The following is a 24006-nucleotide window of genomic DNA, read 5'->3' on the forward strand; positions in this document are numbered from 1 at the left end:
AAGAGAAACGAGATAAACAACAAGAATGTGTGTGAGAGATCAGGCAGAAAGATGCAGATTATAGATGAATATTTAATAGGTTCAATTGTATGAACAGGGAAGAATACATCTGATGCATTTAATATATTTATTGTGCCTGCAATTGTGTATGATAATGAGGGAATATAGTTGATGTGTACCGTATGAATTGGCTATGGCATGTAAATGAGCCAGGAGATTGTGCATGTAAACGCTGAGGAAGATTGTGTTTGTGTATAGACTCCTCTGCCACACAGTCATAGCACTGCATTCCACAGCCCCTTCCAATTATACACTGACTGTGAGTGTGTTTATCATTGGATACAGTTTAATTCTTTTCGATCCTGCCACAGATGAGATGGCGGAAGATATTTTTTTCCTCCCTGTTGCTGTTGATATCAACACAATATTTGTACGTGGTGTTCTTGTTCGATAGGGATGTGCATGTTTTTGGTGTTAAAAAACAACATATCACCTCCATCTCTACGGTCTGGTTGCAGATGATTATATATTTTTTACAGTGCCTCTGGGCGCTCACTATGCCTCAGTTTAAGAGAGCCTTGCATCTATTATTCCTTGCTAGCATTTCCTCTTGAAGTTTACCAGCAGTGGTGTTTTATCTGAGATCACACATCGTGTTTGTTTGTGCTGTATGACTGATTGGGCGTATGCCTGTGTGGATATGGGCTATTCAAGTTGAGCAGGTCTTCCTGTGTTCCACTGTGACGCAGTAGGTTATTACACTGTGGCACATACTCCAACTCCTCTGCTGAACTTCAGTTTTGCTGAGCTAAGGAATAGCACGCTGGTTTGTAGAGGAATATTCATCATCATACCTTAGATCTAGGGCCCTGTGTCTTGGTTAATCATGTCACATGACCTGGATTTTCAGCATTATTTTAAGCCTTTTCCAGAAATGAGAATTAGACCAAAAATGAAAGCAATTGTCTGAGGATGGTTCTGGACCATCTGACATAAAAAGAAAATGGGACAGCTTTGATAAAAAAGCTTTAAATAAAGATTAAAATCCATGTCATGTGACATGATTAACCAAATCACAGGGCCCTACTAGCTAGCTACATAACATGCCTACATGTGTGCTCTGGTAATAAATGGCATAGTTTACAGATAACAAACTTTTTAGGCATGGAAGGCTTTGATGCTGATGAGATGGATAAGCTACATTTCTGTCATTGCATGTCCTTGCAAGGAGATATTATGCTCCCTGTACAGTCTCCATTTGGGATATGATGAGGAACATCTTATGTCACTCAGTGACCTGGGCTTCCTGAGACTGACTGACTGGGTCAGTTCAGGTTCTGTAAAGTTAGTTTCACTTCCTCTTTTTAGATGGAGATTTACACCCTTCTGTCACTGTCCTGCAGGATTCCCAATCCTATTATGTTTTTGTGTTGCTGGGAGACGGGAGAATTTTCAAGACAATGTGGAGGGCTGTCTGGAACATATTTTCTCATGTAAGGTCCGTGGTCCTTTGGGGTCAGGTCCGATCTGACAGCGATAGATCTACTCCTTTGAGACAGGTTAACTTGAAAATCACTAAATGCTGTCAGGTAACCTGTTGGGTTATGACTTTTGATACGTGTAAATGGATCCTCTGTCATTGTCTATGGTTGCTTGTGACAGATATGTCAAGGAGGTGACCGGTGACCGGACAGATCATAGAACACTGTATGTTAGGGCTGGGAATTGCCAGGGACCTCACAGTGCAATATTATCATGATACTTAGGTGCCGATACAATATGTATTATGATTCTATATGTATTGCGATCCGATACTGCGATTTGATGTTTCAAACATATTGCTGACTGTACAGTGCATTCGGAAAGTATTCAGACCATTTTGACTTTTAACACGTTGTTACATTACAGCCTTATTCTAAAATTGATGAAACAAACATTTTTCCATCAATTTACACACAATACCCCATAATGACAGAGAGAACAGGTTTTTAGAAATGTTATCAAATTTATAAAATACAAAAACCATACCTTATTTACATAAATATTCAGACCCTTTGCTATGAGACTCGAAATTGAGCTCCAGTCCATCCTGTTTCCATTGACCATCCTCGATGTTTCTCCTACTTGATTGAAGTCCACCTGTTGTCCAGAAGGACAACCATCTCTGCAGCACTCCACCAATCAGGCCTCTATGGTAGAGTGGCCAGACGGAAGCCACTCCTCAGTAAAAGGAACATGTCAGCCCGCTTGGATTTTGCCAAAAGGCACTTAAAGAAACAAGATTCCTCTGGGCTTTTGCCAAAAGGCACTTAAAGAAACAAGATTCCTCTGGGCTGATGAAACCAAGATTGAACTCTTTGGCCTGAATGCCAAGTGTTACATCTGGAGGAAACCTGGCACCATCCCTACGGTGAAGCATGGTGTTGGCAGCATCATGCTGTGAAGACGTTTTTCAGTGGAAGGGACTGGGAGACTAGTCAGGATCGAAGGAAAGATGAATGGCGCAAAGTACAGGACCATGAGACTGGGTCGAAGGTTCACCTTCCAACAGGACAATGACCCTAAGCCAAGACAATGCAGGAGTGGCTTTGGGACAAGTCTCTGAATATCCTTGAATGGCCCAACCAGAGCCCGGATTAGAACCCGATCGAACATCTCTGGAGAGACCTGAAAATAGCTGTGCAGTAACACTCCCCGTCCAACCTGACAGAGCTTGAGAGGATCTGCAGAGAATAATTGGAGAAACTCCCCAAATACAGCTGTGCTAAGCTTGTAGCGTCATACTCAAAGACTCAAGGCTGTAATCGCTGCCAAAGGTGCGTCAACAAATTACTGAGTAAAGGGTCTGAATACTTTTGTAAATGTGATATTTGGCATGGGTCCCCAGATCCTCAAAGGGTTCTACAGCTGCACCATCGAGGGCATCCTGACCGTTTGCATCACCGCCTGGTATGGAAACTGCTCGGCATCTGACCGCAAGGCACTACAGAGGGTAGTGCGAACGGCCCAGCCAAGCTTCCTGCTGTCCAGGACCTATATAATGGGCAGTGTCAGAGGAAAGCCCATAAAATTGTCAGAGACTCCAGTCAACCAAGTTATAGGCTGTTTTCTCTGCTACCGCACGGCAAGAGGTACCTGAGCGCCAAGTCTCATACCAAAAGGCTACTCAACAGCTTCCACCCCCAAGCCATAAAATGACTGAACAATTCATAAAATCGCCAACGGACAATTTACATTGGACCTCCACCCCTCCCTTTTTGTACACTGCTGCTACTCACTGTTTGTTTGTTACCTATGCATAGTCACTTCGCCCCCACCTACATGTACAGATTACCTCAACTAGCCTGTATCTCCGCACAATGACTCGGTACCGGTGAACCCTGTATATAGCCTTTTTATTCTTATTGTGTTACTTTTTATTCTTATTTATTATTTTAGTCTACTTGGTAAATATTTTCTTCCTTTTGAACTGCACTGTTGGTTAAGGGCTTGTAAGTAAGCATTTCAAGTCTACATGTGACAAAGTTTAAAAAAAAATATTTGAATTTTATCTTGATACATTTTCAAAAATGTCAACCTGTTTTTGCTTTGTGATTGTTGGGTATTGTATGTAGACTGATTTAGGGAATAAAACGATTTAATCAATTTTAGAATAAGGCTGTAACATAACAAAATGTGGAAAAAGTCAAGGGGTCTGAATACTTCCCACTGTATGTCTGCTGCAGAGAGACAAGAGAGAGCATAAGAAAACAAGTCTTCTTTAGTTATCTGCACTTCCTCTTTGGCTCAGTCAGGCCCCGGGTCTGTAATCCAAACAGAGATCCTTGGATTCCACCACAGATTATAGATGCCCCCAATATCTAAAATAAAATATTATTTTGCCTAGATCTCTGATCACCCCAGCCTAGCCACTCTGCTTGGTGTACACTTGTTTTAGGATAAGTCTAGAACAAGGCAAGGTTTAGCCTCTGACCCTGATGTTCTTCTCTGATAGGTTATTTGCATTTTCTCTGTCCAGTGGTAGCAGCACTTGGTTGGCTACCCAAATCTCTTCATGTCACAGGAATAGTAGGAAGTCTGTTGTTGCTATGCTGATCCTTGGAAAATGTGCACTGCTGATGTTGCTATAGAAATCTGATACACCTGATTGGCTGTGGCTGTTTTTTGTTCCGTTCCTTGCTGTAATTGTGATCACTGATTTCGCTCATCTCTTCCTACTGCTCTCACTAGGCTAGGTGGAGAATGTTATGATGACATAACCATTCTATTGAATTCAAACACCTCATTACATCATGCAAATTCTTCCGAAGCGGTTTGTGGTTTTATTCTTGCAAAACCTGTTAGTCCCGCTGGTTAGTCATTGAGTGAGGATAGGGAGGAGGTGGAGTGTGCACAGCTTAGTGATTTAGTATGAGGATCAAAGGGATTAGTGAATTAGCAATTTCAATGTTGTTATTATTCTGACTCACATAGTGTTTTGCATAATGCTCCTCAGATAGAAATATAAAGCAGTACACACCCAGTGTTGCTGGAGCAGCTCTGAGCAGTCAGTCAGCATTCACCTGCATTTCCTTAGTACATGCCCTTTCCAACTGAAAATCACAGGATGGTGGGAAAGTAACACATGTTCTGTACTGTGGGTTGCTGTGGAAACAAGTGCATGCTGGATATCTGCCATTTGAATTCACAGTAACCACATTTCCTCTGGTATAGCTCGTGCCCCATCACCATATACTATGCACAGCTAGGTTATATACTGAACAAAAATCTAAACGCAACATGTAAAGTGTTGGTCCCATGTTTCACGAGCTGAAATAATAGATATGAAGTCAGTATGAGGGTTAGCTCAAGATAGAATGAAAGGTGGCTAGTGCGTGGAAGAGTATCTGTAGAGTTCAAAAAGTACTTGCACTCAACCATGAAGAGGAATAACCCAAAGAGGCCAAGATGCAAAAATAATTTCATTAATTTAATCCACACTCAAAATAATACAGAAAGTGCAAGGTGCTAATAAAACAAATTAAATAAACTGAGCATACGTTTTGGCCTCATGCCTTCATCAGTGCTGTACAAACAAATTAAGAAGACACGCACTTAAAACACCTGCTGTGCGTAACAGGCGCAACAGGTGCAAGCAGATAGTTAATTAGAGATTGGCAAATGGGGAGTCGATGCATAATAAAAAGGAATATATATATATATATATATATATATAAAGTATCAAAAATTGACAATTTGTCAGGTATAATTGGAAAGGGACAATAATCTGGGCTACATAGCAATATCAGAAGCAATAGATATGAAATACTTGAGTAGGCGAAAAAGCTCAAGAGATCCCATACGCACAAAAAGCTTATTTCTCTCAAATTTTGTGAAGACATTTGTTTACATCCCTGTTAGTTACATCCCGGGTGTCCTTTGACAGCTCTTTGGTCTTGGCCATTAATACAGGTAACGAGTGGAGGACAGAGGAGCCTCTTAAAGAAGAAGTTACAGGTCTGTGAGAGCCAGAAATCTTGCTTGTTTGTAGGTGACCAAATACTTATATTATTTGCAAATAAATTCATAAAAAATCCTACAATGTGATTTTCTGGATTTTTTCCCCTAATTTTGTCTGTCATAGTTGAAGTGTCCCTATGATGAAAATTACAGGCCTCTCATCTTTTTAAGTGGGAGAACTTGCACAATTGGTGGCTGACTAAATACTTTTTTGCCCCACTGTAGATGGCAATTTGAAAGCACAGAGATAACGTGACGAGACCCATTGTCGTGCCATTCATCCGCCGCCATCATCTCATGTTTGAGCATGATAATGCACAGGCCCATGTCGCAAGGATCTGTACACAATTCCTGGAAGCTGAAAATGTCCCAGTTCTTCCATTGCCTGCATATTCACCAAACAGGTCACCGATTTGAGTACGTTTGGAATTCTCTGGATTGACGTTTACGACAGCATGTTCCAGTTCCCGCCAATGTCCAGCAACTTCGCACAACCATTGAAGAGTGGGACCACATTCCACAATCAACAGTAAGATCAACTCTATGTGAAGATGTTGCACTGCATGAGGAAAATGGTCACACCAGATACTGACTGGATTTCTGATCCACGCCTCTACCTTTTTTATTTTTTTATTAAAGGTGTCTGTGACCAATAGATGCATATCTGTTTTCCCAGTCATGTGAAATCCCATAGATTAGGGCCTAATTGACTGATTTCCTTATATGAACTGTAACTCCAGTAAAACTTTTTAAATTGTTGCATGTTGTGTTTTTTTATATTTTTGTACAGTACAAAAGTACATTGACACCTGCTCGTCGAATATCTCTTTCCAAATCATGGGCATTAAGTTGGTCTGCCCTTTGCTGTCATAACAGCCTCCACTCTTCTGGGAAGACTTTCCACTAGACTGATGTTTGGCGTTTCGGCCTAGTTGCAGTCGGCATTCCAATTCATCCCAAAGGTGTTCGATGGGGTTGAGGTCAGGGCTCTTTGCAGGCCAGTCAAGTACTTCCACACCGATCTCGGCAAACCATTTCTGTATGGACCTCGCTTTGTGCACTGGGAAATTGTCATGCTGAACCAGGAATGGGCCTTTCCCAAACTGTTGCCACAAAGTTGGAAGCACAGAATGGTCTAGAATGTCATTGTTTGCTGTAGTTTTAAGAATGCCCTTCACTGGAACTAAATCAACTTGCGTACTCACGTGTGTGTCCGGTTTGGGCATGGTGTTAGGCTTGTGTGCGGCTTCGGCCATGGAAACCCATTTCATAAAGCTCCCGACAAACAGTTCTGAGGCTGACGTTGCTTCCAGAGGCAGTTTCGAACTCTGTAGTGAGTGTTGCAACCAAGGACAGGCGATTTCTACGTGCTATGCACTTAACTTCTCGCTGCCCTGTTCAGTGAGCTTGTGTGGCCTACCAATTCGCGGCTGATCTGTTGTTGCCTCTAGACGTTTCCACTTCACAATAACAGCACTTGCAGTTGACCGGGGCAGCTCTAGCAGGGCAGACATTTGACAAACTGACTTGTTGGAAAGGTAGTATCCTATGACGGTGCCACATTGAAAGTCACTGAGATCTTCAGTACGGGCCATTCTACTGCCAATGTTTGTGTATGGAAATTGCATGGCTGTGTGCTCCATTTTTATACACCTGTCCGCAATGAGTGTGGCTGAAATAGCCGAATCCACTAACTTGAAGGGCTGCCCACATACTTTTGGCTATGTAGTGTATCTATGCCCATAACCATATATCAGTATGTGCTTCTTGGTGAAGTACATTATAACTCTGTGATCTATGGGTGAACGGTCGTGATGAGTGCACTATCTCTTTGAAGCATACTGAACAAAAGTATAAACGCAACATGCAACAATTTCAACAATTTTACAGTTAAATAAGGAAATCAGTCAATTAAAGTTAATTCATTAGGTCCTAATCTATGGATTTCACATGACTGGGCAGGGGCACATCCAATTAGAATGAGATTTTCCCCACAAAAAGGGCTTTATTACAGACAAATTCTCCTCAGTTTCATCAGCTGTCTGGGTGACTGGTCTCAGACGATCCCACAACTGAAGAAGCTTGATGTGGAGGTACTGGGATGGGCTGGTTACACATGGTCTGCGGTTGTGAGGCCAGATGGATGTACTGACAAATTCTCTAAAATGGCATTGGAGGTGGCTTATGGTAGAGAAATTAACATTAAATTCTCTGCCAACAGTTCTGGTGGACATTCCTGCAGTCAGCATGCCAATTGCACACTCTCTCAAAACCTGAGACATCTGTGGCATTGTGTTGTGTGACAACTGCACATTTTAGAGTGGCTTTTTATTGTCCCCAGCGCAAGGTCCATCGGTGTACTGATCATGCTGTTTAATCAACTTCTTGATATGCCACACCTGCATTATCTTGGCAAATGAGAAATACTCACTAACAGGGATGTAAACAAACGTGCACAAAATTTGGGAGAAATAACCTTTTTGTGAACATTTCTGGATCTTCAGCTCAAGAAACATGGAACCAAGACTTTACATGTTCCGTTTGTATTTTTGTTCAGTATAGAAACAAACCTCCAATTGTCTGCCTAATATAGATGAGTTCACAGTGCCCTCAGGATGTTTCAAGTTTTATTTGTCACGTGCAAAAGTACAGTGAAATGCGTAACGTGCAAGACCTACTCTGCAGTATTCAATAGTAAAATAGTATAACAAATATAATATTTACATGAATAAAAGTGTGATTTTGAATATGATTTAAAATACGAGTTTGTTTACAGTAGCTAATATCCCCTGGGTCTTCTCCTTTTTAGTGACCAGGCATAGCCTGTATGTCCTTGTTATTTGCATACAGTACATCTACAATGCCTTGCGAAAGTATTCGGCCCCCTTGAACTTTGCGACCTTTTGCCACATTTCAGGCTTCAAACATAAAGATATAAAACTGTATTTTTTGTGAAGAATCAACAACAAGTGGGACACAATCATGAAGTGGAACGACATTTATTGGATATTTCAAACTTTTTTAACAAATCAAAAACTGAAAAATTGGGCGTGCAAAATTATTCAGCTCCCTTAAGTTAATACTTTGTAGCGCCACCTTTTGCTGCGATTACAGCTGTAAGTCACTTGGGGTATGTCTCTATCAGTTTTGCACATCGAGAGACTGAAATTTTTCCCCATTCCTCCTTGCAAAACAGCTCGAGCTCAGTGAGGTTGGATGGAGAGCATTTGTGAACAGCAGTTTTCAGTTCTTTCCACAGATTCTCGATTGGATTCAGGTCTGGACTTTGACTTGGCCATTCTAACACCTGGATATGTTTATTTTTGAACCATTCCATTGTAGATTTTGCTTTATGTTTTGGATCATTGTCTTGTTGGAAGACAAATCTCCGTCCCAGTCTCAGGTCTTTTGCAGACTCCATCAGGTTTTCTTCCAGAATGGTCCTGTATTTGGCTCCATCCATCTTCCCATCAATTTTAACCATCTTCCCTGTCCCTGCTGAAGAAAAGCAGACCCAAACCATGATGCTGCCACCACCATGTTTGACAGTGGGTATGCTGTGTTCAGGGTGATGAGCTGTGTTGCTTTTACACCAAACATAACGTTTTGCATTGTTGCCAAAAAGTTCAATTTTGGTTTCATCTGACCAGAGCACCTTCTTTCACATGTTTGGTGTGTCTCCCAGGTGGCTTGTGGCAAACTTTAAACAACACTTTTTATGGATATCTTTAAGAAATGGCTTTCTTCTCGGCCACTCTTCCATAAAGGCCAGATTTGTGCAATATACAACTGATTGTTGTCCTATGGACAGAGTCTCCCACCTCAGCTGTAGATCTCTGCAGTTCATCCAGAGTGATCATGGGCCTCTTGGCTGCATCTCTGATCAGTCTTCTCCTTGTATGAGCTGAAAGTTTAGAGGGATGGCCAGGTCTTGGTAGATTTGCAGTGGTCTGATACTCCTTCCATTTCAATATTATCGCTTGCACAGTGCTCCTTGGGATGTTTAAAGCTTGGGAAATCTTTTTGTATCCAAATCCAGCTTTAAACTTCTTCACAACAGTATCTCGGACCTGCCTGGTGTGTTCCTTGTTCTTCATGATGCTCTCTGCGCTTTTAACGGACCTCTGAGACTATCACAGTGCAGGTGCATTTATACGGAGACTTGATTACACACAGTTGGATTGTATTTATCATCATTAGTCATTTAGGTCAACATTGGATCATTCAGAGATCCTCACTGAACTTCTGGAGAGAGTTTGCTGCACTGAAAGTAAAGGGGCTGAATAATTTTGCACGCCCAATTTTTCAGTTTTTGATTTGTTAAAAAAGTTTGAAATATCCAATAAATGTCGTTCCACTTCATGAGTGATTGTGTCCCACTTGTTGTTGATTCTTCACAAAAAAATACAGTTTTATATCTTTATGTTTGAAGCCTGAAATGTGGCAAACGGTCGCAAAGTTCAAGGGGGCCGAATACTTTCGCAAGGCACTGTATATAAGGGATTGTTCTGTATAGAAAATGCTTGGGTGTTCCACCTAAGTGTTTTCCGGCCCGCCTAAGTTGTAATTTTGAAATATGTAGAAAAGGTAATGTACGTATATACAGTACCAGTCAAAAGTAAGGACTCTTCTACTCATTTAGGTTTTTTTTCTTAATTTGTACTATTTTCTACATAGTAGAATAATAGTGAAGACATCAAAACTATGAAATAACACACATGGAATCATGTAGTAACCAAAAAAGTGTTAAATAAATCAAAATATATTTGAGATTCTTCAAAGTAGCCACCCTGTGCCTTGATAACAGCTTTGCACACTCTTGGTATTCTCTCAACCAGCTTTTTATTTAACCTTTTTTTATTTAACGACGCAAGTCGGTTAAGAACAAATTCTTATTTACAATGACGGCCTACCCCGGCCAAACCCGGACAAACTTGGGCCAATTGTGAGCCGCCCTATGGGGCGGCCAGTCACGGCTGGATGTGATACAGCCTGGATTCAAACCAGGGACTGTAATAATGCCTCTTCCACTGAGATGCAGTGCCTTAGACCGCTGCACCACTCAGGAGCCCACGAGTGTGCAAAGCTGTGATCAAGGCAAAGGGTGCCTACTTTGAAGAATCTCAAATCTCAAATATATTTTTATGTAATACTTTTTTGGTTGCTACATGATTCCATATGTGTTATTTCATAGTTTTCATGTCTCCACTATTATTCTACAATGTAGAAAATATTGAAAAATAAAGAGAACCCCTTGAATGAGTAGGTGTGTCCAATCTTTTGACTGGTACTGTATACAGTGCCTTGCAAAAGTATTCATCACCCTTGGTGTTTTTCCTATTGTGTTGCATTACAATCTGTAATTTAAATTGTAATTTAAATTTTATTTGGATTTCATCTAATGGACATACACCAAATAGTCCAAATTGGTGAAGTAAAATGAAAAAATATCATGTTTCAAAAAATAAAAAAAATGGAAAAGTGGTGTGTACAAATGTATTCACCCCCTTTGCTCTGAAGCCCCTAAATAAGATCTGGTGCAAGCAATTACCTCCAGAAGTCACACAATTGGTTAAATAAAGTCCACCTGTGTGCAATTGAAGTGTCACATGATCTGTCACATGATCTCAGTATATATAAACCTGTTCTGAAAGGCCCCAGAGTCTGCAACACCACTAAGCAAAGGACTCCACCAAGCAAGTGGCACCATGAAGACCAAGGAGCTCTCCAAACAGGTCAGGGACAATGTTGTGGAGAACTATAGATCAGGGTTGGGTTATAAAAAAATATCAGACACTTTGAACATCCCACGGATCACCATTAAATCTATTATTAAAAAAATGGAAAGAATATGGCACCACAACAAACCTGCCAAGAGAGGGCCGCCCACCAAAACTCACAGACCAGGCAAGGAGGGCATTAATCAGAGAGGCAACAAAGAGACCAAAGATAACCCTGAAGGAGCTGCAAAGCTCCACAACGGAGATTGGAGTATCTGTCCATAGGACCACTTTAAGCCAAACACTCCATAGAGCTGGACTTTACGGAAGAGTGGCCAGAAAAAAGCCATTGCTTAAAGAAGAAAATAAGCAAACACGTTTGGTGTTCACCAAAAGGCATTTGGGAGACTCCCCAAACATATGGGAAGAAGGTACTCTGGTCAGATGAGACTAAAATGTAGCTTTTTGCCATCAAGGAAACTGCTATGTCTGGCCAAAACCAACACCTCTCATCACCCCGAGAACACCATCCCCACAGTGAAGCATGGTGGTGGCAGCATCATGTTATGTTTTTCATTGGCAGGGATTGGGAAACTGGTCAGAATTGAAGTTATTATGGATGGTGCTAAATACAGGGAAATTCTTGAGGGAAACCTGTTTCAGTCTTCCAGAGATTGGAGACTGGGATGGAGGTTCACCTTCCAGCAGGACAATGACCCTAAGCATACTGCTAAAGCAACACTTGAGTGGTTTAAGGGGAAATGTTTAAATGTCTTGGAATGGCCTCGTCAAAGCCCAGACCTCAATCCAATTGAGAATCTGTGGTATGACTTAAAGATTGCTGTACACCAGTGGAACCCATTCAACTTGATGGAGCTGGGGCAGTTTTGCCTTGAAGAATGGGCAAAAATCCCAGTGGCTAGATGTGCCAAGTTTATAGAGGGATACCCCAAGAGACTTGCAGCTGTAATTGCTACAAAAGGTGGCTCTACAAAGTATTGACTTTGCGTGGGGGGTGAATAGTTATGCACGCTCAAGTTTTCAGTTTTTTGTGTGTCTTATTTCTTGTTTCTTTCACAATAAAAAATATTTAGCATCTTCAAAGTGGTAGGCATGTTGTGTAAATCAAATAATACAAACCCCCAATAAATCCATTTTAATTCCAGGTTGTAAGGGAACAAAATAGGAAAAATGTCAAGGGCGGTGAATACTTTCGCATGCCACTGTATAAAAAATAAAAAATCATCTTTGAGAACTAACTCACCAAAATAAAAGCTAGGGGGAAAAAATAATACATTCGGGATTATTTATTTTATGTTTGAGCATAACACAGCATTAGCCATGGCAAAATGCATAGAACTGCATGAAATTTAGAACTGCACATTTTTCTCATCTCCACGGCAGGATGTTAAATTGCAGGGAATTTGCAACATTTTCTCTCCGCTCCATGTGTACAATTGCAGGTAATTGGCTTAAAATGCAAACATTACTCTGCACCGCCAAGATTGGGGGCCTCAAATGTTCTTGCACATGAACCGGACCGAATTCAGCTGCGTTGATGGGCCGACCATGGCATTGCCACACCCACCTTTTTGAACCAGAAAAATATTTTAACGTGTGTGTGTGTGTGTGTTTTATGAGCAGCACATCCAACGTTGTCTCAGCGTTGGCTCAGAGCCAGAAATAAGAGGGGAAAATAAACACTCTCAGGAAGAAATAGACTCAATAATGGAAAATGCTCCACATCAAAGCAGCCCCTCTCCCCTCCCCTCCATCTCTCACTGCCTTCAATTTAATTTTACAGCATATTTAAACTTGTGCCCTCTCGTTGTTACGTAAAAGTGTTAGTGTTTTGTCATACAATGTTGCTAGGGAAACATGGAAACACTTTCAAACCAAGCTTTTAAGATGTTGGAGTGCAGATGATTTGAGTTAGAAAAATTCATGTTCTCACTTGAGTGTGGTCAGATGTTGATACCTTCAAATTGTATTAGTCACATGCGCCGAATTCAATGAGCCCCTAACCAACAATGCAGTTAAAAAAAAGAAATAAAAGTAATAAGTAATTAAAGAGCAGCAGTAAAATAACAATAGCTATAATAGCTACAATAGCTATATACAGGGGCGTACTGGTACAGGGTCAATGTGTGGGGGCACCGGTAAGTCGAGGTAGTTGAGGTAATATGTACATGTAGGTAGAGTTATTAAAGTGACTATGCATAGATGATAACAACAGAGAGTAGCAGCGGCGTAAAGGGGGGGGGGGGGGTGCAATGCAAATAGTCTGGGTAGCCATTTGATTAGATGTTCAGGAATCTTATGGCTTGGGGGTAGAAGCTGTTTAGATGCATCTTGGACCTAGACGTGGCGCTCTGGTACCGCTTGCCGTGCGGTAGCAGAGAGAACATTGTACGACTAGGGTGGCTGGAGTCTTTGGCAATTTTTAGGGCCTTCCTCTGACACCACCTGGTATAGAGGTCCTGGATGGCAGGAAGCTTTGCCTCAGTGATGTACTGGGCCGTACGCACTACCCTCTGTATTGGTGGCCGAGCAGTTGCCATACCAGGCAGTGATGCAACCAGTCAGGATGCTCTCGATGGTGCAGCTGTAGAACCTTTTGAGGATCTGAGGACCCATGCCAAATCTTTTCAGTCTCCTGAGGGGGAATATGTGTTGTCGTGCCCTCTTCACGACTGTCTTGGGGTGCTTCCTTGGACCATGTTAGTTTGTTGGTGATGTGGACACCAATTAACTTGAAGCTCTCAACCTGCTCCACTACAGCCCAGTTGATGAGAATGGGCGTGTGCTCGGTCCTCTTTTTCCTGTAGTCCACAATAATCTCCTTTGTCTTGATCACGTTGAGGGAGAGGTTGTTTGCACCACACGACCAGGTCTCTGACCACCTCCCTATAGGCTGTCTCGTCGTTGTCGGTGACCAGGCCTACCACTGTTGTCATCGACAAACTTAATGATGGTGTTGGAGTTGTGCCTGGCCGTGGAGTCATGAGTGAACAGGGAGAACAGGAGGGGACTGACCATTCACCCCTGAGGGGCCCCTGTGTTGAGAATCAGTGTGGTGGATGTGTTGCTCTCTACCCTTACCACCTGGGGGCGGCCCGTCAGGAAGTCCAGGATTCAGTTGCAGAGGGAGGTGTTTAGTCTCAGGGTCCTTAGCTTATTGATGAGCTTTGAGGGCACTATGGTGTTGAACGCTGAGCTGTAGTCAATGAATAGCATTCTCACATAGGTGTTTCTTTTGTTCAGGTGGGAAAGGGCAGTGTGGAGTGCAGTAGAGATTGCATCATCAGTTAGGGTGGTATGCAAATTGGAGAGGGTCTAGGGTTTCTGAGATAATGGTGTAGCGGTGAGCCATGACCAGCCTTTCAAAACACTTCATGGCTACAGGCGTGAGTGCTACGGGTTGGTAGCCATTTATGCAGGATTCCTTAGTGTTCTTGGGCACAGGGACGATGGTGGTCTGCTTGAAACATGTTGGTATTACAGACTCGGACAGGGAGAGGTTGAAAATGTCAGTGAAGACACTTACCAGTTTGTCAGCACATGCTCGCAGTACACATTCTGGTAATCCGTCTGGCCATGTTGACCTGTTTTAAAGGTCTTACTCATATCAGCTGCAGAGAGCGTGATCACACAGTCTAACGGAACAGCTGGTGCTCTCATGCATGTTTCAGTGTTATTTGCCTCGAAGCGAGCATAGAGGTAGTTTAGCGCGTCTGGTAGGCTCCGATCTTAGTCCTGTATTGACGCTTTGCCTGTTTGATGGTTCATCGGGGGGCATAGCGGGATTTCTTATAAGCTTCCGGGTTAGATTCCCGCTCCTTGAAAGTGGCAGCTCTAGCCTTTAGCTCAGTGCGAATGTTGCTTGTAATTCATGGCTTCTGGTTGTGGTATGTACGTATGGTCACTGTGGGGACGACGTCATCAATGCATTTATTGATGAAGCCAATGACTAATGTGGTGAACTCCTCAATGCCATCAGAGGAATCCCGGAACATATTCCAGCCTGTGCTAGCAAAACAGTCCTGTAGCTTAGCATCTGCTTCATCTGACCCATTTTTTTATTGATTAAGTCACTGGTGCTTCCTGCAGGAATCAGGATAGATTTACGGTCAGATTTGCCAAATGGAGGGCGAGGGAGAGCATTGTATGTGTCTCTGTGAGTGGAGTAAAGGTGGTCCAGAGGTGTTGAATTAATTTATTTATAAAAAACAAAAACATCTTCCTCTGTTTGTACATTTAACATGCTGATAGAAATTTGGTAAGACTGATTTACGTTTTCCTGCATTAAAGTCCCCAACTACTACGAGCACCGCCTCAGAATACATGGCGGAATACAGCTCATTCAGTGCGGTCTTAGTGCCAGCCATCGCTATCAGAGTCTTTTGGCAACAGCAATTAGCTGCTAGGGCATTTACCATGAAGATATTAAATTTGTCTGTTAGCTTGCTAACGGACGTACAGTGCCTTGCGAAAGTATTCGGCCCCCTTGAACTTTGCGACCTTTTGCCACATTTCAGGCTTCAAACATAAAGATATAAAACTGTATTTTTTTGTGAAGAATCAACAACAAGTGGGACACAATCATGAAGTGGAACGACATTTATTGGATATTTCAAACTTTTTTAACAAATCAAAAACTGAAAAATTGGGCGTGCAAAATTATTCAGCCCCCTTAAGTTAATACTTTGTAGCGCCACCTTTTGCTGCGATTACAGCTGTAAGTCGCTTGGGGTATGTCTCTATCAGTTTTGCACATCGAGAGACTGAATTTGTTTCCCATTCCTCCTTGCAAAACAGCTTGAGCTCAGCGAGGTTGGATGGAGAGCATTTGTGAACAGCAGTTTTCAGTTCTTTCCACAGATTCTCGATTGGATTCAGGTCTGGACTTTGACTTGGCCATTCTAACACCTGGATATGTTTATTTTTGAACCATTCCATTGTAGATTTTGCTTTATGTTTTGGATCATTGTCTTGTTGGAAGACAAATCTTCGTCCCAGTCTCAGGTCTTTTGCAGACTCCATCAGGTTTTCTTCCAGAATGGTCCTGTATTTGGCTCCATCCATCTTCCCATCAATTTTAACCATCTTCCCTGTCCCTGCTGAAGAAAAGCAGACCCAAACCATGATGCTGCCACCACCATGTTTGACAGTGGGTATGGTGTGTTCAGGGTGATGTGCTGTGTTGCTTTTACGCCAAACATAACGTTTTGCATTGTTGCCAAAAAGTTCAATTTTGGTTTCATCTGACCAGAGCACCTTCTTCCACATGTTTGGTGTGTCTCCCAGGTGGCTTGTGGCAAACTTTAAACAACACTTTTTATGGATATCTTTAAGAAATGGCTTTCTTCTTGCCACTCTTCCATAAAGGCCAGATTTGTGCAATATACGACTGATTGCTGTCCTATGGACAGAGTCTCCCACCTCAGCTGTAGATCTCTGCAGTTCATCCAGAGTGATCATGGGCCTCTTGGCTGCATCTCTGATCAGTCTTCTCCTTGTATGAGCTGAAAGTTTAGAGGGACGGCCAGGTCTTGGTAGATTTGCAGTGGTCTGATACTCCTTCCATTTCAATATTATCGCTTGCACAGTGCTCCTTGGGATGTTTAAAGCTTGGGAATTATTTTTGTATCCAAATCCGGCTTTGAACTTCTTCACAACAGTATCTCGGACCTGCCTGGTGTGTTCCTTGTTCTTCATGATGCTCTCTGCGCTTTTAACGGACCTCTGAGACTGTCACAGTGCAGGTGCATTTATACGGAGACTTGATTACACACAGGTGGATTGTATTTATCATCATTAGTCATTTAGGTCAACATTGGATCATTCAGAGATCCTCACTGAACTTCTGGAGAGAGTTTGCTGCACTGAAAGTAAAGGGGCTGAATAATTTTGCACGCCCACTTTTTCAGTTTTTGATTTGTTAAAAAAGTTTGAAATATCCAATAAATGTCGTTCCACTTCATGATTGTGTCCCACTTGTTGTTGATTCTTCACAAAAAAATACAGTTTTATATCTTTATGTTTGAAGCCTGAAATGTGGCAAAAGGTCGCAAAGTTCAAGGGGGCCGAATACTTTCGCAAGGCACTGTATGTACATTTTTGTAATATTATGTCTGTGGTGTTATGTAGACCGCTACGAAAAATACAGATGGACTCTCTAGGTAGGTAGCGTGGTGTATAGCTTATCAGGAGATGCTCTACCTCAGGTGAGCAAAACCTTGAGACTTCCCTAGATATCGTTCACCAGCTGTTATTTACAAAAATACTTAGTCCGCCGACCATTGGGTAGAGCGTTGGACTAGTAACCGGAAGGTTGCGAGTTCAAACCCCCGAGCTGACAAGGTACAAATCTGTCGTTCTGCCCCTGAACAGGCAGTTAGCCCACTGTTCCCAGGCCGTCATTGAAAATAAGAATGTGTTCTTAACTGACTTGCCTGGTTAAATAAAGGTAAAAAAAAAAAACTGTCTTATCATTGTCTTAGACGCCGCTGTTCTATCCTGCCGATACAGTGTAGAACCAGCCAGCTGTATGTTGATAATGTTCTCGTTCAGCCATGACTCCATGAAGCATAAGATATTACAGTTTTGAATGTTGGTAGTTTAATCTTCCGTGTAGGTCATTGATTTTATTTTTCAAAGATCGCACATTTGCTAGCAGAATGGAAGGCAATGTGGTATATTAGATCGCTAATGAATTCTCAGAAGGTAGCCCGCCCTCTGGCTCCTTTTTCTCTGCATTCTCTTCACTCAAATGGCAGGGATCTAGGCCTGTTCCCATGGTTCTTTGTTTTCCGTAGTAGATGGTTAGACCAGCGAACTAGGTATCACAGGTCATAATAAAAGCTCTGCTTGTGGCGCAGAACTTAGTTGATCAACTGCTGGGATTGATTAGATGAGTCAATTCACCTGGTTTTCCTAAACAGCTGCCAATTCCGGGGTCAATATGACAGCAAATACTGCAACACCCTGCAGACCTGATCCTGTATTACGAAGCCTTTTAGAGTAGAACTGTTGATCAAGTGTCAGTCTTTTTGATCATAATGAATTGGGAGTATTGGGACTCATTGGGACCTGATTCGTAATGAGCACTCCTACTCTGAGATTCTTTGTGAATGTAGGCCCAGATCCATCTGTCTATACTAGACCTTGCTTTCACTTTTGGGTTGTTGTACTATAAAGATACCTGACTCTCCTACCTCTTCCTCTTCTCCATTCAGCAGCAGAGACCTCCCAACAGGCCCAAACCCAAAATGGCGGCCTCGTCTCCAGCGCCTGCGGTCAAGCTATCGGCCAGCCGGAGCACATCTGGGGCCCGGAGAAGGAGGACACGATGTCGGAAGTGTGAGGCGTGCCTGAGGACAGAGTGTGGAGAATGCCACTTCTGTAAAGACATGAAGAAGTTTGGAGGGCCGGGTCGCATGAAACAGTCCTGCATCATGAGGCAGTGTATCGCGGTAGGCCTCATACTAACCTGAGTATTTGGACATTCTTTGTATGTGTGTGGACGTTTTATCTGGTGACTATGTGCAGAGGGAGAGTTTCTAATATACTAATGTGTTGTTTGTTTGTTGTCTCCAGCCTGTCCTGCCCCACACTGCGGTGTGTCTGGTGTGTGGGGAGGCAGGGAAGGAGGACACGGTGGAGGAAGAGGAGGACAAATTTAACCTCATGCTCATGGAGTGCTCCATCTGCAATGAGATAGTCCATCCCCTCTGCCTAAAGGTAAACTGCTCAAGACAGTATGCTGTTAATGAGCATCTTATCTGTTTGATTTAATTGATTCAGTGTGAGCACTTACATTACTGCAGTGTATTTGTTTATGGTTGCCCTTCCTCCTATAGAGCAGGGGTCGGCGACTGAGAGTGGTTTGGTTTTGTCCCGCACCCCCCAAAAAAAAGTATTTCAAATATTTAAGGTTTATGTTTTTGGTCAAAAGCATGTAAAGTCACCAGGAATTCAGCAAAAAATTAGTTTAATTTAGGAAATCTGTTCCCAGGTATTCCTACAAATAAAGAGACACACGTGAATGTGTCTCAATGTATTCAAGGTATGAAATTATTGTTATTAGGGGTTCACAGCAAAGCCGTGGCGCAGTTATAAGCAGTCTCACTTAAACTCCCATACCCTCTGCTCCGTTTGCCATTTGTTACGTTACAGCCTTATTCTAAAACAGATTACATGTTGTTGTTTTTTCTCAATCTACACACAATACCCCATAATGACAAAGCAAAAACAGGTTTTTAGAAATGTTTTCAAATGTATGAGAAAAAAAACGGATATCACATTGACATAAGTATTCAGACCCTTTACTCAGTACTTTATCGAAGCACCTTTGGCAGTGATTACAGCCTTGAGTCTTCTTGGGTATGATGCTACAAGCTTGGCACACCATTCTTCTCTGCAGATCCTCTCAAGCTCTGTCAGGTTGTATAGGGAGCGTCGCTGCACAGCTATTTTCAGGTTTCTCCAGAGATGTTCAAACGGGTTCAAGTCCGGACTCTGGCTGGGCCACTGAAGGACAAGGAGACTTGTCCCGAAGCCACTCCTACATTGTCTTGGCTGTGTGCTTAGAGTTATTGTCCTGTTGGAAGGTGAACCTTCGCCCCAGTCTGATAACCTGCTCCAGAGCGCTCAGGACTTCATCAAGGATCTCTGTTCTTTGCACCGTTCATCTTTCCCTTGATCCTGACTCGTCAGTCTCCCAGTCCCTGCTACTGAAAAACATCTCCACAGCATGATGCTGCCACCCCCATGTTTCACTGTAGGGATGGTGCCAGGGTTCCTCCAGACCGCTTCCGCTTGGCATTCAGGCCAAAGAGTTCAATCTTGGTTTCATCAGACCAGAGAATCTAAATCTTGTTTCTCATGGTCTGCGAGTCCTTTAGGTGCCTTTTACTGAGGAGTGGCTTCCATCTGGTCACTCTACCATAAAAGCCTGATTGGTGGAGTACTGCAGAGATGGTTGTCCTTCTGGAAGGGTTTCCCATCTCCACAAAGGAACTCTAGAGCTCTGTCAAAGTGACCATCAGGTTCTTGGTCACCTCCGTGAACATGGCCCTTCTCCCCTGACTGCTCAATTAGGCCAGGTGGCCAGCTCTACGAAGAGTCTTGGTGGTTCCAATCTTCTTCCATTTAAGAATGGAGACCACTGTGTTCTTGGGGACCTACAATGCTGCAGAAATGTTTTGGTATCCTTCGCCAGATCTGTGCCTCGATACAATTCTGTCTCGGAGCTCTACGGACAATTCCTTAGACCTCATGGCTTGGTTTTTGCTCTGACATGCACTATCAACTGTGGGACCTCATATAGATAGGGAATTGCCTTTCCAAATCATGTCCAATCAATACATTTACCACAGGTGGATTCCAATCAAGTTGTAGAAACATCTCAAGGATGATCAATGGAAACAGGATGGACCTTGAGAAAAGCTAAGGGTTTAGTTAAAGAGATGGCTGAGTTATTGATAAATCAGGAAATGCTGATTTCATTTGTCAATTTTAAATCCTTTGTAAATCCTGTGTAATGTCATCAAAGACATTACATTGATGAACCATGTTAAGTTTGGCATTGATATCTTAACAAATAAGAAAACTAACAATTCACTTGTTTAACTATGTAATGCTACAACTTAAAATAATCATAACAAATCTTCTCATTGACAAAAGCCAGATTCACTCCAAATTTGGTTGTTGGACTCATCACAATGATCCATCAATGTTCGCCAGTAGATGCATATTAGCACATATTTTAAAGAATTTGGTATTGATATATATTTTTTTAAACCAAGAAATATATTAACAACTCACTCTTTGCATATGTAACGCTAAGGATTTTGTATTTAGTGCACATAAAGGAAGATACAGTAGTACCTACATGATAGTGCTTGCTTTGTTATCCAACTGATCTTGTGTTCCTTTTGTCACCCTGTTAACCCTGTTTATTGCTGCTCGTAGCTATATTTTTCACCCCCCCAAAATATGAGGGTCTAAGTTGTGGTCAATTTGCAGTGTACATATTATCATAATTATGTTCCGGCCCCCCATCATCCGCTCCGACAAAAATTGGTCCGCAGATTAACCTAGTTGCCTTCCCCTTCTATAAAGGACTTATTCTGCAAATGATAAATGATAGCTTTGTTTTGTACTTTATCACTTTTACTTGTGCTTCCTATCACCTTCACCCACTCACAACTTGTGCTTCCTATCACCTTCACCCACTCACTACTTGTGCTTCCTATCACCTTCACCCACTCACTACTTGTGCTTCCTATCACCTTCACCCACTCACTACTTGTGCTTCCTATCACCTTCACCCACTCACTACTTGTGCTTCCTATCACCTTCACCCACTCACTACTTGTGCTTCCTATCACCTTCACCCACTCACTACTTGTGCTCTCTTGTTCAGGTGAAGAATTCTGGTGGAGTTGTAAATGAAGAGTTGCCAAACTGCTGGGAGTGTCCGAAATGCAACCATGCAGGGAAGACCGGGAAAGTAAGCATCTATGTGGTTGTGGAAATTAATGTTCTAGGCAGAATATCTACGCTCTGCACTGTTCAATAAATCACGTTTATTATAAAAAGACTTGAATTGTCTGGAAACAAATAGGCAAAAGGTATAAAGTTGTCTTCTCTTGTTTCTTCCCTTTTGGCTGTCAAGCAAAAAAGAGGACCAGGATTCAAGTACGCGTCCAACCTTCCCGGGTCACTGCTGAAGGACTCGCGATTGAACCGTGACGTTAAGGAAGAGTCCGAACTGCCCAGTGTGCCAACATCACCCACTGCAGTGAAGAGGAAGGCAGAGCGTGATGACACCCCCAAGAGGAAAGCAGAGGAATATCCTCCTCTGAAGAAACGTTCTCCCATGTTGTCTCTGGGCGGGCTACCTCATCCCCGACCCAGGCCTGAGGACAACCCTCTGAGGAAGAAGAGGAAGCTGTTCGACATCAAAGATGAGGACGAGCCTCCTGTTGTCAAGAAAAAGGTAATTTATCCAACATGCTTTAGGCTGGCCATGGATAATTATTTTTATATTGACTGTCTTTATTTGATAAGGCCCAGAGTTTATTTTGTCAAGATTCTATTACCAAACAATAACCCTTTTGATTTGAGAATTTGTAGTCCACTTACTTGACAAACACTGTTTGGAGAAAAATATATGATAAATAAGGTCTTTATAAAAATGCAAATTAAAACTGTAAAGATGATTATGACAAATGAATGTCAGAGTAATTGATATGCTCCCCATGTTCCCTTACAGAAGAAGCCCCCAAAACCTGATGACACCTTCACCTCCAAGCTGTTACGGCCCATCAAGCAAGAGAAAGTTGATGAGGACGAAGACCATGAAGATGACAGATACACAGGGGACAGGGTTGCAGCTAAAGGGAAAAGAGAAGAGGATGAAGATAAGGAGGATGATGAGGAAGAAGAAGAGGAGAAAGATGGTGTAGAGGACAGTAAAGACGGTAAAGTAAAGACTGTGCTGAGTCCACTGCTACGGACGTCTGCAGCCAGAGAGAGTGACCAGTCCTGCTCCAGCTCTCCCCGGGCAGGGCCCAGCAGTGAGGGGGGCGATGCCCCAGACAAGACACTTGGCCAGCTGAAGGCACACCAGCGACGCCGTCTACCCAACAAAGAGCTGAGCAAGGAGCTGAGCAAAGAGCTCAACCTGGAGATCCAGAAGACCGAGGACTGCTTGGCCAATCAGAGCCGCAGACCACTGAAGGGGGAGAACAGCCCAACCAATAACAACCGTCGACCACTGAAGACTGAGGACTCCTCTATCAATCAGAACCGCAGACCACTAAAAACAGAGGACTCCCCCACCAATCATAACCGCAGGCCAATTAAGACAGAGGATGGCCTATCCAATCACAACCGTCGACCATTGAAGACAGAGGACTGCTTGGCCAATCAGAACCACAGGCCAATGAAGACAGAGCCTGAGAGTGACGGGGAGGAGCCTAAGCCCAAACGGCCACTCGACAACGGCAGCAGTGACCTCGGAGACTGGCTCCACCCCAGGGGGCGGGAGGTGAATGGGACGCCCCGCCAGCTCTCGCCCCTGGGGTGGAACCGCAGCCCTCCGATCACACCTATTTGCCCACGCCCCCCTCCCTGCCACTCACCACCCAAGTGTGTACAGATGGAGCGTCACGTGATCCGGCCGCCTCCCATCAGCCCCCCACCAGACAGACTTCCCCTGGATGACGGACAGGCCCACGTGATGCGCAGGGAGGTGTGGATGGTCGTGTTCAGCCACCTCGCACACAGAGACCTGTGTGTCTGCATGCGTGTCTGCAAGACCTGGAACAGATGGTGAGCTGTAGCTATCGGAGGTCGTGTCTACACTTGACAATTACATGCAACTTCTGCTATCAGAATACGAAGATCGCATGGGTCTCGACACACAAAAGTCACGTTGGTCTGATTCTGTTCAGATCTGTCTGACCACTTCAGGAGGTGGTCAGGGATGTTTGTGTGCGGATTTGTCCTCAATCCAGACGCAATCAGGCTACCAAAAGCGCATACAGTGGACGATGTCATCTGTTACTAGAAAACTTGTGTTTTGGGACTGAAAGGCACTTTTCTATTTATTTATATAGCCCTTCTTACATCAGCTGATATCTCAAAGTGCTATACTGAAACCCAGCCTAAAACCCCAAACAGCAAGCAATGCAGGTGTAGAAGCATGGTGGCTAGGAAAAACTCCCTAGAAAGGCCATCATTATAACATTGGAGGAAATGCGTTCCTAGCGTGTGA

The 24006-nt window shown here is 43.0% G+C and overlaps 1 protein-coding gene across 11 annotated transcripts in view; it reads left to right on the top strand.

Annotated features, from left to right (window-relative positions):
• Nucleotides 1-24006, top strand: part of LOC135548347 (lysine-specific demethylase 2B-like) — a 52873-nt gene that overhangs the window by 20700 nt on the left and 8167 nt on the right. For 6 of the 11 annotated variants that reach the window (XM_064977845.1, XM_064977849.1, XM_064977854.1 and 3 more), the window contains exons 13-17: nt 18458-18694; nt 18819-18962; nt 21649-21735; nt 21892-22224; nt 22501-23561. In XM_064977845.1, the coding sequence (XP_064833917.1) occupies nt 18458-18694; nt 18819-18962; nt 21649-21735; nt 21892-22224; nt 22501-23561 (1862 nt within the window). The remainder of the gene's footprint in view (nt 1-18457; nt 18695-18818; nt 18963-21648; nt 21736-21891; nt 22225-22500; nt 23562-24006) is intronic. The other 5 variants (XM_064977848.1, XM_064977853.1, XM_064977846.1 and 2 more) reach the window with 3 other exon arrangements.

Source organism: Oncorhynchus masou, chromosome 11 (genome assembly GCF_036934945.1).
Source record: "Oncorhynchus masou masou isolate Uvic2021 chromosome 11, UVic_Omas_1.1, whole genome shotgun sequence".
NCBI classification, from domain to species: Eukaryota; Metazoa; Chordata; class Actinopteri; order Salmoniformes; family Salmonidae; genus Oncorhynchus; species Oncorhynchus masou.